The sequence below is a fragment of the Zosterops lateralis genome, assembly GCF_965231275.1.
Source record: "Zosterops lateralis genome assembly, chromosome: 2".
Classification (NCBI taxonomy): Eukaryota; Metazoa; Chordata; class Aves; order Passeriformes; family Zosteropidae; genus Zosterops; species Zosterops lateralis.
Window position 1 is genome coordinate 9,145,838 of NC_139763.1, and position 16,367 is coordinate 9,162,204.

The following is a 16,367-nucleotide window of genomic DNA, read 5'->3' on the forward strand; positions in this document are numbered from 1 at the left end:
TAAAAAAATCTCCAAGAAAACAGCCTTACTGTACCCCACAAGAGACATTCTGGACATGTGGTGTTTATTCAGTGTATTCTGGCCTCCATCCAGATTTAGAATTTCAGAATCACATGAAATTGGATGTTGATAATCACCCACAGAAGTTACATGATCAAATTTCCTCTAGCTTAGATGAGGCGTCTTAATGAAAGTCTTGTCCAAGCCTATGTTTCACAGGCTGAAGATTTACAGGGAAGTGTGGCAGCTCAGCCCTTTCCCTGGCTCTGTACTTACAGCCCTCCTTAGCACTACACAGCCCACACTGTACTCTTGCTAAGGTTTTGATGGGTATGAGCTGAACATGTCTTTTTTTTTAAAGTCAACTTTTTAGAGTGATCTAATGAAATGGAGACCAAAGCAGTGCAATGATGTGGAATGAGTGCAGCTAACGCTTTTCTATTTCCAATTGTATTTGTGTTTTATATTTCCCTTTAGCTCACCACTGAGACCAGCTCAGATGCAGCACCTGCTAATTGCCAAACCCTGAAGTCCACAGTTAGGAAAATATGCCCAGATATACCCTGTGAGGCTTTGGACACAGTCCCACATGACAGCCCGAGCCTCACACTGCATAGCCCTGGCTTTGGAGGGTGAGCTCAACAGGGCACAAACCATTGGGCAGATGGATGCAGCCAGGGACTTGTGGGACATGTGCAGCTGCAGCCCGGGGATGAGGGCTGTTCCCTCAGGACTCTTGTTCCACTTAGGTTTAAGCCATTTCAGAGCTTTCCAAATTCTTTATTTCTGTCCGTTTAATTTTCAGAGTGCCACTTTCTCAGCTTAGTGCTCTTTGTGTCCTCCTTTCTCGTCTGTCTTCCTTTGCCTGCTCTATTTCTTTCCTAGTGTCCATCTGCACCTGTGGCAGCTCAGCCAAAGAGCCTCACCACATCATTTTTCCCAGTCCATGAGCTAAAAAAACCCTTGATGAAGTTACGAAGGCTGGTTGTGAGATGTCATTGTGAGATCTTACTCTGCTTGGGTTTCAGCCCTTTCAGAGCTCTGCCTTTAAGGGCAGGAACATCTTTTCCTTGCTGGAAACTGGAATTCCAGACCACTGCAGTGTGTGCCATGGATCACAGAGGGGAATTACTGAGGCTCCTGGGGTGCTGTTTCTGCTGCATCTCTCAAAGGAGTTGCGCAAGTGCAGGTGACAAGGTCCCAGTGCCATGTGGATCCCCAGAGCAGACAGCAAATGTTTGTCTGCTGGACATTTTCAAGCACATTCCGAGCTCAAAGCAGGGGGAAGAAGAAAATGGAAGTGAGGATATGGGCATTAATGGGTCAGGTAGTTTCTACCACACCATGAAAAAGAGCCCACCAAGATAAGCTACTGAAGTCCACTCTTGAATACCAAGACACTTAGTTTATAATCACAGGACTAGCTTTCATTTTCATAGTGTAGATTCTTAAGGAAAATAGTTTTATAACTGGGACTTCTTTAAGTACTTTAAGTTTTCAGAACAGGCATTTGCTTTTTAAACATGTTTGTGTGGAAAAAACCAAATTTTTCTTGCTTTCAAATCTCTGCAATTGCTTGCTGCTCCCTCCTCTCCTTTGCCTCCTTGTTTCCAGAACAGCTTTGGGGCTGCTCCTTGTTTTTCTCATTTCAGCCTGCAATTCCTTCCAGGGATTTAGAGATTATCTAATCTCAAGTTCCCAAACAACAGCTTCTGTTCATTGGTCTTGTTTCACCATCTGGCATGATTGAGAAGTGAACTGAGAAATATTCACCATTAATTTCTCCAATGACAGATAGTGAAGCAGTTAAATTGGTTACCCAGAGAGGATTCAGAATTACCATCCTTAAGTATTTTCAAGACATGGCTAAGCAAAGGCATAGCTGCTCTCATGTGGTGTTTGACAGGCTGCAAGCAGAAAGTTGGACTAGAGATCTGCTCCTGACCTCTTGAAGATCCTGTTTTATTGCTATGACCTCAAAGAAATTTGCTCCCTTCCCTGTTATACATATCTGAAAGAGGGGCAGAAATGGAAAAATTAATTCCAGAGAAGGAGCATGAGACAACATACCAAAGTTAAAATGTAACAGGCAGAATTGCAAGGTCAAGCAGTTTTGGCTTCTTCCTTTCTGAGCAAGGGCAGCATAACTTTGGACTATTAGGACAGACTCACAGATATTAGGTTATCCTGAAGTATCAAACACAGTGTGCTTAGCTGGTAATACTCACAGACAGTGGTGATAACTCATGCTAATGTTATGCTATAATGTTAAAAAACCCACCAAAAATAACAACACTGTGTGTGGAACTTAACAAATTGGATTACTTCCTTGGAAAACCAGCTTTACTACAGTTGTTTTCCAAACTTGGTTTTCCATCACCTCTGTTAACTGCAGAAATTTCCCAATTGGCTGGAGTAGAAGTCCAAAATTCATTTAAAAATTGCCACCCAGCCTTTAGGACTGCTCTAAAACTGTAGCAAATAAATCATAGAACTTGGAAAACATTTGGTTTTCATGTGACGTAATGTAGAAATTATAAACAAAAATTACTTCTTGCATATTAGGATTCCCATGAATGTGAAATTTCTGCATATTGTTTTCTAGAACTAATCACCAGTTATATAACAAGAGTTAATTCTATTCTTACTGAAGCTGACCTAAAACCATGAGAAAACATGGAATTAAGTTTCAGCTCTAAAATTTTAACCTGATTTTGGAGAAGTGACAAACCTGAGAAGCAGCTTAGTGAAATGCTGTCATACTTTCCTGAAATCAGGGGGGACAGGTGCAGTTGTGTGGGTCCAGAAAGAACTCAAAGCCAGGTCACAGAGGCAGGTCTGCCTGCTTGCCTTTGAATCTCCCACCACATCATGCTTTTCCTGCATGCCTCCAGGGTACATACAGACAGAGAATAATGAGGCAGAGATTCACCTTGCAGCTTCAAGGAGGGAATTCCCCTCCCAAACTGGCCACAATATGTCTAAATGCAGAAAGATTGCCTGTATTTTCTTCAGATAATTATTTACTGGATACAATACCTGCAGCACTCACCGACCTCAAGAATAAACATTCCTTCCTGACTTTGCAGCTAAACCCCACAGAATAAATTGATGATATTCCACAAACACTAGAAACAGATAATCCTCCAGTCTCCTGAAGTCACAGAGCTTGCTGCCTTGTGAGGTAAAAGGACAGTAATATTGCAGAGAAAACCCCCTCTGAGCCTTTCTCTAAAACATTCATGGGATTCCAGTGCTTTTGACTCCAGGCTTCTGACCAAACACCGCACACCAGATAAAATTTAAGGATAAGCTCACCCAAACTGTCGCAGCAGCTGCTTGCTGGTCCCTGCTAGTTTTGCAATGCTGGTGAAATTCCTCCCATTAAACACCATCTTCCATTTGCATTAAGAGTTCTCTCAACCACAAATTAAGTTATGAGTAAGGAAGGTGTAGGAAGCAGAGAGTGAGCTGTGCTGCTTTGCGAATGAGGGAAAACCATGAACCAAGGTCCTTGTTTTGGTTGTTCCAGCCAGGGCTGGGCCAGTCTGGGGCTGACCCTGAACCTTTTCTTTGGTCAAACCCTACAGATACAGAGATTTCTCACAGGGCCCATTGCACCACTCACAGTTTGTGTTCTTCTAGGTTGGCTCATCATGTTATATCATATCTGTGTCAACACTATTTCATAGCTATTTCAAGTTAAATATTTGTACAGGAGCATGTGCTGATAGAAAAAGACAAAGAAGACTTGCAGGATCAGCATGAGCAGGGTGGCCCCTCTAGGGATGGGACTGTGGCCATGGGGGCTCTAACACAGCCCAGGCAAGGACTGTTGGCCCTGAGCTGAAACAAAATGAGGGTTCTGAGCCCATGGGTATGGAATTGGGCAGGGCATAAAGACTTATTCATGCTTTTGGGCCCCTGACAATAATGAAGTAGTCTGCATTAAAGAAATATACATTTTCCTGGGTTTTGTGCTTCTTTTTTTTTAAACCAAGTTTTCCATTATGCTGTGGTAGTGTTAAACAGTGTGGGGCCCAGAAAGTGAAATACTGCAGCCTGCCTACCTCCTTAGGCTAAACTGCTTGCTGTATAATCTGAAGTAGGTCGACTGCTAAATACTAAAGTGATTTCATTTAAGTTTCTGCCTTCAAATATAATTGTCAGATAAGATTTTATGCCACCTGCACTGTAGGTGGTTTTGAAATATGACCATTACTTTCTCATTTCCCTCTCCCTGTAAGGAGAGATGCACTAGTGTAAATCAAGGTGATGGCATATCTGTCAGAGAGGGTGATACATTGAAATTACAATGCAAGGAACTTATAATTAAAACATACAGAGAAAAAGTTTGACTCCCTGGGAAAGATACACAGCTGTGAAAAAGTCATGCAGGGTGATAGCTCCTGGTGGGATTTGTTCAGGACCCCTGAGATGCTTGGGAATTAAATCAGTTCCCAGGGGAAATGTCAAACAGAAATAAAATCCAAGAGAAATTAATAGTAAGGGATTGGAAGAGAAGAAAGAGAAGAAAGAAAAGAAAGACAAGAAACACAAGAAAAAGAAGAAAGAGGAGAGAAATAAAAAAGATAAGAAAGAGAAGAAAGAGAAGAAAGAAAAGAAAGAGGAGAAAGACAAGAAAGAAAATAAAGAAAAGAAAGAGAAGAAAGAGAAGAAAGGGAAGAAAGAGAACAAAGCCAGGCCATGGTTTTCCTCTTGGTTGTCCTCTGGCAGATGACTCCCATGACCTTCATGCCCAGTCCCTGGGGGCTGAGCTTGTGTCATTAGTGACACCAGGAGAAAAGACAGCAGACAGAGCAAATTTGTTTGGGGTCCAAGGCCTCCAGTCTCATCCTGCAGCCTCACAGGGAGGGAACAGTGCCAATGCCTCTTTGCCAGGTCACTCCTTGTACCAGCTCTGGCTGAGCTGGAGTTCATTTTCCCATAGAAGCCCTCACAGTGCTGGGATCTGCACTGCTAGGCAGAAAAGTGTTGATACCACAAGATTTTTGGGTACTGCTGAGCAGCATCAATGCTGTCTTTCCAACCTGCAATCCCCCATCAGTAGGTTGGAGGTGGACATGGGAGGGGACACAGCAAGGACAGCTCACCCAAATTAACCAAAGGGATATTTTATATCATATGATGCCAGCTCAGATATAAAAGCTAAGGAAAGGAGGAGGAAGGGGAAGCATTCATTATTTTACAGTATGTGCCTTCTGGAGCAAAGATGAGGTGTTTAATTCCTGCTTCCTGGTAATTGGCTGGACATCTCTTGCTGATGGAAAGAAGAGGAAAAAAAACAACTTTTTTTTTTTGCTTTGCTTTTGTGCATGCAACCTTTCATTTTTGCTTTAGTAAACTGCCTTCTCTCAGCCTATGCTTCCTGCCTTATTTTCTCTCCTCTGTCCAGCTGAGCAGGGGTAGAGATGATGTGGCTTGGTGGGCACCTGGTGTCCAGTGAAGGCCATTCCACCACACCCCTGTACAGAGGCTGTCTGATCCCAATTCCCACATGGACCAAGTTCATAGCGAGCTCCTGTGAGCAAGTGTCCCCTAAGAGGAAGGGAGAGGCCAAAATTTACAGATACCTGCGGCTGAAAAGGAACAGCAAATGCCAGAGGGTCTAAAAAAAAAATTATAAAGTTTTATTAGTAAATTATACATATGGCATGCAAATTGGTATAAGTTAGCTTCTTGTCTCCTAGTAGCAAGAGAAATAAAAATTAAAAAAAAAAAAAAAAAAAAAAAAAAATGGGAAGAGAGAGAAAAGGAGATCATCAGTCCTGGGTCCAGTATCAATCTGGCCAACAGGAGCTCCCAGGTCCTCAGGGGCACTGCCTGGGCACTGAGGGGCCGATTTTATAGAGAAGCTTTATCCAGGAGCTCAGAGTGCTGTACCGGGCCCGGTGCCGCCCCACCGCCGACTGCCCAGGGAGTGATGGAGCCACTGCCCCTGAGGGTGTTTAGGAAAGACTGGATGTGGCATTGAGTGCCATGGTGGCGCTGGACATAGGTTGTACCCGGTGACCCCAGAGCTCGTTTCCAGCACAGCCAATCCTGTGATCCTATATCCTCGTACCCGCCCGTTCCTCTGCCCAGCACAGCTGATCGATCCCGTTATCCCGTGCCCCCTCCCTCCGTACCAGCCCGTTCTCCAGCCCATCCCGTGCCCTCATCCCCTTACCCGCCCGTTCCCCTGCCCAGCCCATCCCGGGCCCTCACCCCCCGTCCCCGCCCGTTCCCTGCCCTGCCCAGCCCAGCCGATCCCGTTATCCCGGGCCCTCACCCCCCGTCCCCGCCCGTCCCCCCGCCCGCCCTCAGGGCCGGGCCGTGCCCGTTCCGCCCCCCGCCGGCCGCCAGGCGGCGCTGCCCGCAGCCCGGCCCGCCCGGCGCGGCCTCCTCCGGGCCGCCATGGCCGCGCCCGCCGCGGGGACCGAGCTGCCCGTGCCCGGTGAGTGCGGCCGCTCCTCTGGGCACCCGGGGGGAAAGTGCGGCTGCCCGTGCCGGCCCCTGCCCGCCTCACCCCGCAGGTCTCCACCGGCTCCCTCCGCCTGCGGGCCCCGCGCCGGGCCGGTGCCTTGCGGGGTCTGGGGGGAAACGCGCCCGCCGCCGTCAGAGCCGGACGGGGCAGCCCCCTCAGCGCCGGGCACTCGGGGGGACGCGGGTAATTCTGAGCATTAATGGTTGGTTTGTGTCGCGGTTTGGCCCAGGGTAGCGCTCAAACGTTTGCTCGTTGCTAGGACAACAAACGCCTCGTGTGTGTCCTGTGGGGTTTAATCTACAGAGCTGATGGGATTCGGTTTCCAAAGTGGTGGCAGCGCTGGAGGGCAGGATGGGTCGGGCTGGAAGGGGCCGCCGCGGGTTTTCTGTCCCATTCCCTGCTCCAGGAGGGTCACCCCACGGCACACGGCACAGGATTGTGTCCTGGCGGTTCTGGGATGTGTCCAGCCAGGGAGACTCCACACCACGCGCGGTCACTGCGCAGGAAAGAATTTCTTCCTCTTGTTCAGGTGGAACTTCCCGAGCATCAGTTTCTGCCCGTTGTCTCTTGCCCAGTTGCTCAGCACCACCGAGCGGAGCCTGGCTACAACTCCCTGGCACCCCCCTGGGTTTAGATATCTATACACATCAGTAAGGTTCCCTGTGAGCCGTCTCTTCTGGAGGCTGAGCAGGCCCAAATCCCTCAGCCTTTCCTCAAAAGAGAGATGCTCCAGTCCCCCAGTCATCCTTGTTGTCCCCACCCCGGACCCCCTTTGTGAGCTCCGTGTCTGACTCGTACTGAGGAGCCCAGAACCGGGCACAGTAGTTGTGGCCAGTTGTGAAATGTTGTGGCTTAGTCAAATCAACGAGATACAAAAGATATTGGGAAATTAATCGGCTTTTTGTATACCTTGAATGAAGAACATAAAATGTTTTCATGTTAAGCCTTCTGAAGGGAAAATAAATGAACCAGAGAGCTCTCTACGTGTCCAAGAGATCGCTAAGGAAGGTCAGAAGTGCATGGCTGTCCAGCTGGAGATGAAAACTTAAAACAGAGTTTTCATATGCTGTTTAGCCTGTCTGTAGTTGTAGTGTGTCTGGGTAAAGTAGGGAAAATCTCAACTCTTTCTGTAAAAAGGGTTGAGTTGCACAAAGCTTGTTGAGTAAGTGAAAATGAAAAACACATCTAGTGAGGTAATAAGTACAATTTATACATGTCTGCTCCATCTAATATATAAAATAACATCTTTGGAAATAGGGGAAGATTTTGCATTAAATAATTATTTTAAATAAAAATAAATTATGCAGTTTAACAAAGAAATTTTAGGTTTTGGAGCTGGAGTGCATATTGTTGATGGGATTATTTTCATTGAAAGTAAATGCACTGAGATGCCCCAATGTAATTTTCAGAAATAGTCTGCTGTTACTGTGTATATTTTCTAACATTTGTTACATGCTAACAAAACTTACAAGGAAAAGGTTTGGTTTAATCTTGGGTTTGTTTTTTAAAAAATCTATGTTTATAGCACAGGCTTTGACATTTTAAAATAGGGGGTCTAATTGAGCTTTTATACCTGAGCTGACATTGTCTGCAAGGATTTTGACAAATTATTTACCTTGTAAGGTAATTTATTTTTCTGTAGAATTAGTATTTTCTGTCAAACCACATGCCTCACCAAAACCTGAACAAATAGTTAACATTCTGTGTTTTGAAACAATGTTGCTAACACTTTTGAAAGTGTGAAGAATTGAGAAACCAGGCAGACTACAAAGCCTGAAGTGCTGCTTGGACTGTATTTTGGAGTGGTTTTGTTTGGATTTTTTAGATCATGGTCTTATCACTGAATCACAGGATGGCTGGGCTTGGAAGAAACCTCTGGAGACCATCTAATTTAGCCCCCTTGCTAAAGCAGGTTTACCCACAGGAGGATTGTTGTGTCCAGGCAGGTTTTGAATATCTCCAGAGATAGAGAATACACAACTGCTCTGGGCAGCCTGTTCCAGGGCTCTGCCACTCACACAGGAAAGAAGCTCTTCCTCCTGTTCAGGTGAAATGAGAGTTTTGCCAGCCCGTGTTTTGAAGGCTGAGAGAAGAGAGAAGAAAAAAATAAAATAAAATGTGCCACTGAATTGATAGAACATGTCTATTTCAAAATATGTCAGGCAAAATTTGCTTTCACTAAAATTGACATTATCCATTTGTATTTCAGAATCAGGTGCTGTTTTCACATTCGGGAAAAGCAAATTTGCAGAAGATATTCCTAGCAAGTTCTGGTTCAAAAATGACAAGCCTGTCCTTATATCATGTGGAGATGAACATACAGCTATTATTACAGGTCAGTATTGAAAATGGAGGATATAGAATCGGAATTGTTTAGGTTGGAAGAGACCTTTAAGATTATCAATTCCAACCATTAACCCAACACTGCCGAGGTCACCACCAAATCATGTCCCCGAGTGCCACATCTGTACATCTTTTAGACACCTCCAAGGATGGTGACTCAGCCACTTCCCTGGGCATCCTGTTCCATGAAGAAATTTTTCCCCATCTCTGGTCTAAACCTTCCCTGGCACAGCTTGAGGCCATTTCCTCTCATCCTCTTGCTTGTTACCTGGGAGAAGAGGCTGACCCAACTGACTACAGCCTCCTGTCAGGAAGTTGTAGGGTGGGTGATAAGGTCTTCTCTGAGCCCCCTTTTCTCCCACAGCCTCCCTGATGGGACTTGTGCTCCAGCCCCTTCTGTGGACACATTCCAGCCCCTCAATGTGTGTCTTGTAGTGAAACTGTCCTACTTGATAAAAGGTGATAGATATATTTAGAGACCTTTGAAAGTCGGGAATCTTACTTGAGGTAATACATTAATTGAGGTTGGGGAGAGGAGCTTTGTGGGAAGTGTTGGATGTCTTTGGAGTTAGTGTGAGGTTGCTCGAGGTTTTCACAGGACAAGAACTGGAGGAAGTTTGTAATAATGGAGTGTATGACAGGATTTAAACTAAGTGTTACTTAGTTCAAGCTGAATGTTTCTCATGATCTGACAATGTTTAGTATGTTACATATATTGTATCATGGAAGTAACAGTAACTGCTGAACACCATAAGTTCACTAGAAATTTCTTTGGAACAATAAATACAATTGTGTCTCTCAAATGAAGCTTGGAATTACTGTCAGATGAAAATAACCCTTGAAAGAGCAACTCAATAAAGGATTTCAGAAAATCCTACAAAAATCAGAAATAACTAGAGAAGGTGTTCAAAGAAACTCTGGTGTAATAGAGGGAGCATTATTAATTATATTATAAAAAAGTTTTTTTCTTTCCTTTGAAATGATTGAAACAATACTCATTAAAGAATTTGTTGATTTCATTTTATGTGGAAGGGGCTGCTCTTCTGGAGATAAGCATGTGTGACAATTGTATTCAACTGCTGACAGATAATAAGACTTGGTTGTTGTAAAAAAATTATTTGTTTATTTTCAGGTCTTTTTAGATTGGAATGTAGTTATTGCTCATCAATATCCAGTTGGTCATTGCTTATTAAATAATTTCCTGAGGGTTTCTTGCAATGTTCACAAGCAACATTGAAGATGCTGAATTTTTAGAAAGAGCTATTCCAGGCAAGATAAAAAAGACTATAGATTTCATGGGCTGCAGAACACCCTGAGGTAAAATTACATGATGAATTTTTCAAGCCTAACTTCACAGAGGATGAATTATACATTAATAGTTTATTTTGAACAAAGCTTGACACTTTTTCTTGGATTGAACCAATGATATTAAATTACCTGTTGCATTAAATTAATCCGGATGTAACCTGGGGCACTGTGGCATTTTCCTTTTTGCATTTTCTTGTTACTTATACTTTTATATGCCCACACCCAGCTTGAAATAACACAGGTATAGTTCTGTCTTTAAACCAGGCAATTTTAATTGCCTCCCAGCAAGTGCCTGAGCCTGCACTGTTAACCCCAATCAGCAACAATCCCCTAATTCCCACATCACTATAATAGTGACCACTTAGATAAAGCTTTTGAAGGAGTCATCTTGCAGAGATCTTCATGCAGCACCATTTCTGTACAATTTCCCCTTCTCTCCATTATTTTAGTATTTGCAGCTTGTTTAAGAAGTGCTTCTGTAGCTTGCCTTTGCTGTTGTAGTAGGCTGGTACATCACCAGGGAGGCTTCTAGATGATCAGATCTTTATTTCCTCAAAGCTTTTGCAGTCAAGGAAATGTAGAAGCTTGAGAAAAAGGCTTCTTTGGTAGCAAAAGGGTTTTCTGGGTCATTGTAAAGTACAGGCAAAAGTGAATGTAAAGTGTGGATCAACAACAAGCAAAGGTAGAGAAACTGCAAGAGTCGTACAAAAAAAGGGAAAGAAAGGAAGGGAAAGAAAAAGCTCTTCTCCCTCACTTGCTCTTCACACCGGTGCATGCCCATGTGCACCTTACGTTTCTGCAGTTAGATGGAATTGGACGATACAGTGGAATTGAGTCATTGGGAATGACCCTGAGCTGCAGTAACACCTGGAATAAATGCTCCAGAAGTGCATGCTAATAATGAGTTTACTGGGAAGGGTACAGACCTTGTGGGAAAACAGGAACTTCTTCAGCTGAACCTGACCTGGAAGAGATAAAAGACAAACATCACTGTGGAAGGAGAATATCTCAAGCAGGTGTGTGTTAATGCATGGTTCATTTTATTTTCAGTCTTTATTTATGGGACACAAAATTTCCCCTGTCTTTTTTTCCCCACACCTTGAAAGAGGGAGTGGGAGCTATATTTGTAGGAGACAGTGGGAATATGAAGTAGATTAAAATTTAGAAATATATCAATTTTAAATTTACCGTGGCTCAACAATCATAAATAAAACAATCACCCAGACTCATACAAATCATTCCTTAATGCTGGATTTGGCAGGAGAGAAAGCTGCATCTAGCACCAAATCCTGACTGAATACTGAGGAAGAAAATGTACAAGAACTGAAATTCAGCATTCAAACAAAATATTCAGAACCTTTCAAATACTTCTTTCATCTAATCCAGCATCAATATTCCCATATGATTTTTATAAAGACAAGTGCAAAGTAAATATAAAACACTCCATCCTTTGCCTTTCTAGGTCCAGAATTAAGAGTCCAAAATTTTATTTACATGCTGCGGCTGCATGTTGGACTTGAAAGGGCCAGTGATAGCTACTTGCTGACTTTGAGTTGGCTTGCTGAGCTAGTTGATGACATGTTTTCTTCTCCAGGAAGGAAGTTTGGGATTGAAATTTGTTTTTCTTTATTCTTTTGCTGTATACCATTGGCATAACCTTGATGAAAATGTCCAAGCAGGATTTTTTTAAAGCAGTGGTCTTCCTTAGGTCTTTAATGCAGGTATGAGCAATATTTATTCCAGCATCACTTGTAACATGTTCCATAATGCCTCATTTCTGTATTTTTTGGCCCAATAATACTGATAGTGCATTCCCTGCATCTTCTATAACTGCAGGCTTTGGAAAGCAATTAATTCATCCTCATGGGAGCTGGTGTGAAGAAGTATAAATATGCATACTTTTAAGAATCTCCTTCCAACGCCTCCAATGTGTTAAATTTTCTTTCCCACAAAACTCTTAAAATTAACAGCTGTCTTGTTGTTTATTTGCCTTGATTAGAGTATCCTAGGCAGCTTAACCACATTTAATCAAAGAGACTGATCCTGTTCATGAGGGGGAAAATGCTGATGAGTGAAGGCACCTTTTCTGAACTCAGTGCTCCGGAGAGAATTGAAGCCCCCAACACAAGAAGGCAGAAGGAATGAAAGAAGTATCAATTGTAAAAGTGGGAGTGAAAAGAGGTGCATATGGAACCACAAGAAGATAGTATACTCATCATTTCAGTTTTATAAGGCATTAAATACTCAAAGAGACCTTGCAATCTCTCAAGTTATTTTGTCACCAGTATATTGTCACCACTACTCTTTCTGCTTGCCAGTAGGTCATCAGAATATGGCACAGGATCTTTTGCATGAACTGCCAAGGGAAGATGAGAAAGATTAGTGCACATTTATGTTGATTTATATGAGCAAGTAATGTACTGTGCTGGTTTTGCTTGTGTGATGCCAAATATCCTGAGCATGACTGTTCTCATTGCTCAATAAAGTTTCTGAGAATATTATGACTTGTCTAAAAAAACTTATGCCACTCCTATTTCCCTGGGATCTGTTTGACTTCTATATGACTTTTAAACCAACTGTTAACATAATTTATTCACTAAATAGCTCAAATAAAAATAATTAAAAAGAATAATCATGGTGCCTTGGCATTTGCTACTCTGTACAAAATATTACCTTTTATGTTTTATTCATATACAGTTTCTCAGAAGGACCTTGTAGTAAGTACTCAAGGTCTGCACATCTCCTCCCCATCTTCTTTCTCTCCCACACTCATATAATTTAAAAAGAAAAGGAGGGAATATGTAAAAGATACCTTTAAACATAGGCAATTAGAGTACTTTGCTGCCTGCTATGACAAAGCATATGGGATTTCAGCTGGTATTTCCCAGCTGCCCAAGGAATGCCTTTAAAAGCCCTTCATGAACCAGAAGTGCACATGACTGATGGGATTGCTGGGGATCACAGTTGTGAGAGCAACTATTCATGAGAAATGAGGTGGGAGACAATCTCTTACTGAAGTGTCCCACAAAACTTCTGTTGCTACACATGGAAGTGTCTTGTGGCTTCCCTGGTAGCCCTGAATTGCTTTTAGTGAAACACCTGCTGGTGTTTGAACACATACTTGGGAGGAATACTCCTGGTTTGCATGAGGATAAAGGTGGAGATTGCTGTTGGAAGTGTGTTTTCATCACCAAAACAGTCTGAGCAGGCATTTCCATTATATCTGCTTATTTTCCTCCTGCCCAGAGTCACAGGCTTACTCTGCTGGACCTGCCTTGTGCCAGCCATTCCACCTGGCAGGCGGCCACAATCTGGGAGACAGCACCAAAGTGAAAGTAAAAACCCAAGAGCAATTTGAGTTTATGAAATTTTGAAATTTTATCCTTGCCTATTTGTCTGCTGTTGGATTCAGTGCATCTATGTGATGGCTGGGATATCTCAGTATGCAGTTATGAAAATTGTGCCTTTTGCATGTAAAAAAATTATATTGGATTTCTTGGCCAGCTTAGACTGAATCTTGTCTCTTCCAAAAGCTGATTTGCTTTATGGAGCAAGAAACATTGTTTCATTACAGGCATTTGTTTAAGTTCCTCAGTAGTGCCTGTTAATTCTCATTCTCTTTCTAAATTAACTGCTTCCCAGATTTTTTATTTTCTGTTATACTCCTAGGAAACCTGAAATTCTAAACGGCTGTCACTCAGTTGTAAAAGAATGTGAAAAAATTCCTCTCATCTATTAAGCTCCTTGACTTACACAAAGCAATGCCTGAGAATTTAAAGATTGATATAAAACCCAGCAGATTACAGGATGAAAAGCATGACCTTGTTTGAATTTTGCATGGATAAAAGAGAATGTGCTTAAATTGAATTAGGGCAGCTTGGCATCATACTCCCACAGAAGTACTGCTGTCTTAGGAAAGCAGTTGGAAAGTGTAAAGCAAGGATACAAGGAAGCCATACCAATATAGGATAGATGTCATTTGCTGATAAAAATCCATTCTGTTAAGGTGTGTTTGCTGTCAGGGACAGCTCTGCATGTGTTTGACATGATTGCATTATCAGAATTAGGATGGAGTACAAATGCTGTTAGTAGAACACTGTGAGCATGAGCTTGACCTCTGTCTTTCTTCCCTTCCAGCTTTCTTGGAAAGACATAATATTGACACATAGTCCCACGTGCCAAGAATTGTAAAATCTAACAATGTGGCTGGGATTTTAGATACCAGTTATAGTTAAGCGTTGGTGTGTTTTTTTTCTTTTTAACTATGGTTATATTGAATAAAATGAATGGATATTTTTATTAGAATAGGGGTTTTTTGTAATATTTAAAACATTTCAATATCGCATTTCAAAGTCTCTGTAAATCACAATCAGAACCTTCCCTAGGAACAACCATATTATTTTGGCATCATTATATGGATTTGCTATTAAGGACTGTGGTTGTGGTAATTGTAGATGATGAAGATGACAAGCTCTATGACCAAATTTCTGTTTAGGGTGACAATGTTATAATGGAGTCTAATGCACAAAGCTCTGCAGACCAGAAGTAAACAAAATCCTTTTAGTTGTAAAAAAGTGTGGTTTTGAAGAGACAATGTTGTTTTGTCTTTTTTTTTTTTTTTTTTTTTTTTTTTTTTTTTTTTTTTTTTTGATAAATCAGTTTCTATTGTTTTGCAAAGATTTCTGTTGGAACAAGGGCTTTATTTTCCAGTGGGAACTTTACAGCTTTACAAGATGTGATAGTTTAAAGAAATGAAATTTAATGAGTTCATTTTAAGGTATTGTCAGCAGTCAGTTTTGGCTAATTTTCATCCCAGATGACAAAATTCTTATCTGTTCATATATCATCCTCACAAAAAGCACTGGTTGTTCAGAATTATAACAGTTCATTGTTTGCAATGGTCAAACATGCAAGTCCAATGGCACAACATAGGAACTTCTGAAAGGTGATTCTAGCATTGCCTTGTTGAGCATTTGTAACCTAATGTTTGCATTGAGATTTTCAGAACTCTCTGACTGCATGGTGGATTTAGTCATTCCGTCTTTATATTCAGAATAAAAAATTAATACAGTTTTGTGAAAATTTATCAGAAACTGTTTGATAGAAATACATATTTGTAAATCATTTTAAGAGAAGACAAGACATTTAGCAGTAAAAGAAGTATCCCACCCTAAACAGTCAAATAACCCAAATATTACAAATTTGTATTTGTCAAATAGCTGCATTATTCATTCGTGTCTTTGGGGTAAAAGAGGTGAGTGCTCAGTTAGATGTGCTGTTATTTTATGAGAGGATTTATAGGTACTGTGGCTTCTGAACTGCAGGGCTGCCCAAGAGTACAACATCTTGTTTTCTGAAGAGCACTTCATCTGTGTTCTAATTAAAGATGAGGATGTTTCTTCTTCTGGCTGGGAATTTTTTACTTAAACCATACAATTACTATTTTTGAACTGTAAAATCACAAGGATATTAATTATTGTTTACACTTATGTATTGAATTGCCTAAACTTAAACCTTACATTTGAAAAGGAAGTAATAAGTTCATTTTGAGTGAATGACCATCTTGTCTTGAATGAGATACTCAAACATTTGTATGGATTCTGTCTGTGATTTTTTTCAGGGAAAGGGAAACTCTACATGTTTGGCAGTAATGACTGGGGCCAGTTAGGACTGGGATCAAAGAACACTGTCAGCAAACCAACCTGTGTTAAAGGTTTGTGTCCCCTTCCCTTCCCTTCCCTTCCCTTCCCTTCCCAAAAGGTACTTCATAGGATGCAATTCCAAAATAATTAATTCTTTATTCAACACCTGTGTACATTACTGCACAAGATCATGAAGGCAGCTCAAAGGGATCCTTTATTGACTTTCTGTTACTTCAGATTCTGAGTACTTTTGTATCTGATGATTACTTCAGATATGTAGAATCCTGTCATTTTTGAGGGCTCTGACTTTATGAAGTATTTGCCTATTCTGACAAACCACATCTTATTTTTTTATTGCAGACAATAATCAGATGCTTGGTCTCTTGCATTGTCTATGTGTTAGAACCCCAAGTTCCAATAGTGTTGTGCAACCTCTGTGTCACTACTTTCTTGGCAACTTTGTAAATGAAAAAAAAAAAACTATCTGAAACTTTTCACAAGTACTGCTACATTTTTAACAAGTAGTAGGGATGCCCAAGGGGGCATAAATGTTAATACATTTTTGTGAGTCAGTAAAATAAATTCCT

General features: G+C 41.7%; 1 protein-coding gene across 4 annotated transcripts in view; it reads left to right on the plus strand.

The window, feature by feature from the left end:
- The first annotated feature begins 6,395 nt into the window (after positions 1–6,395).
- RPGR (retinitis pigmentosa GTPase regulator) overlaps positions 6,396–16,367 on the plus strand; it is a 53,111-nt gene continuing 43,139 nt past the window's right edge. For 3 of the 4 annotated variants that reach the window (XR_014589333.1, XR_014589334.1, XM_083855016.1), the window contains exons 1-3: positions 6,396–6,457; positions 8,697–8,822; positions 15,759–15,851. Coding sequence is in view for 2 of the 4 variants with exons in the window: in XM_083855016.1 (XP_083711142.1) it covers positions 6,418–6,457; positions 8,697–8,822; positions 15,759–15,851 (259 nt within the window). In the remaining 2 variants the exon portion in view is untranslated. Of the gene's footprint in view, positions 6,458–8,696; positions 8,823–10,944; positions 11,155–15,758; positions 15,852–16,367 lie in introns of those variants that run through there. The other variant, XM_083855017.1, reaches the window with a different exon arrangement.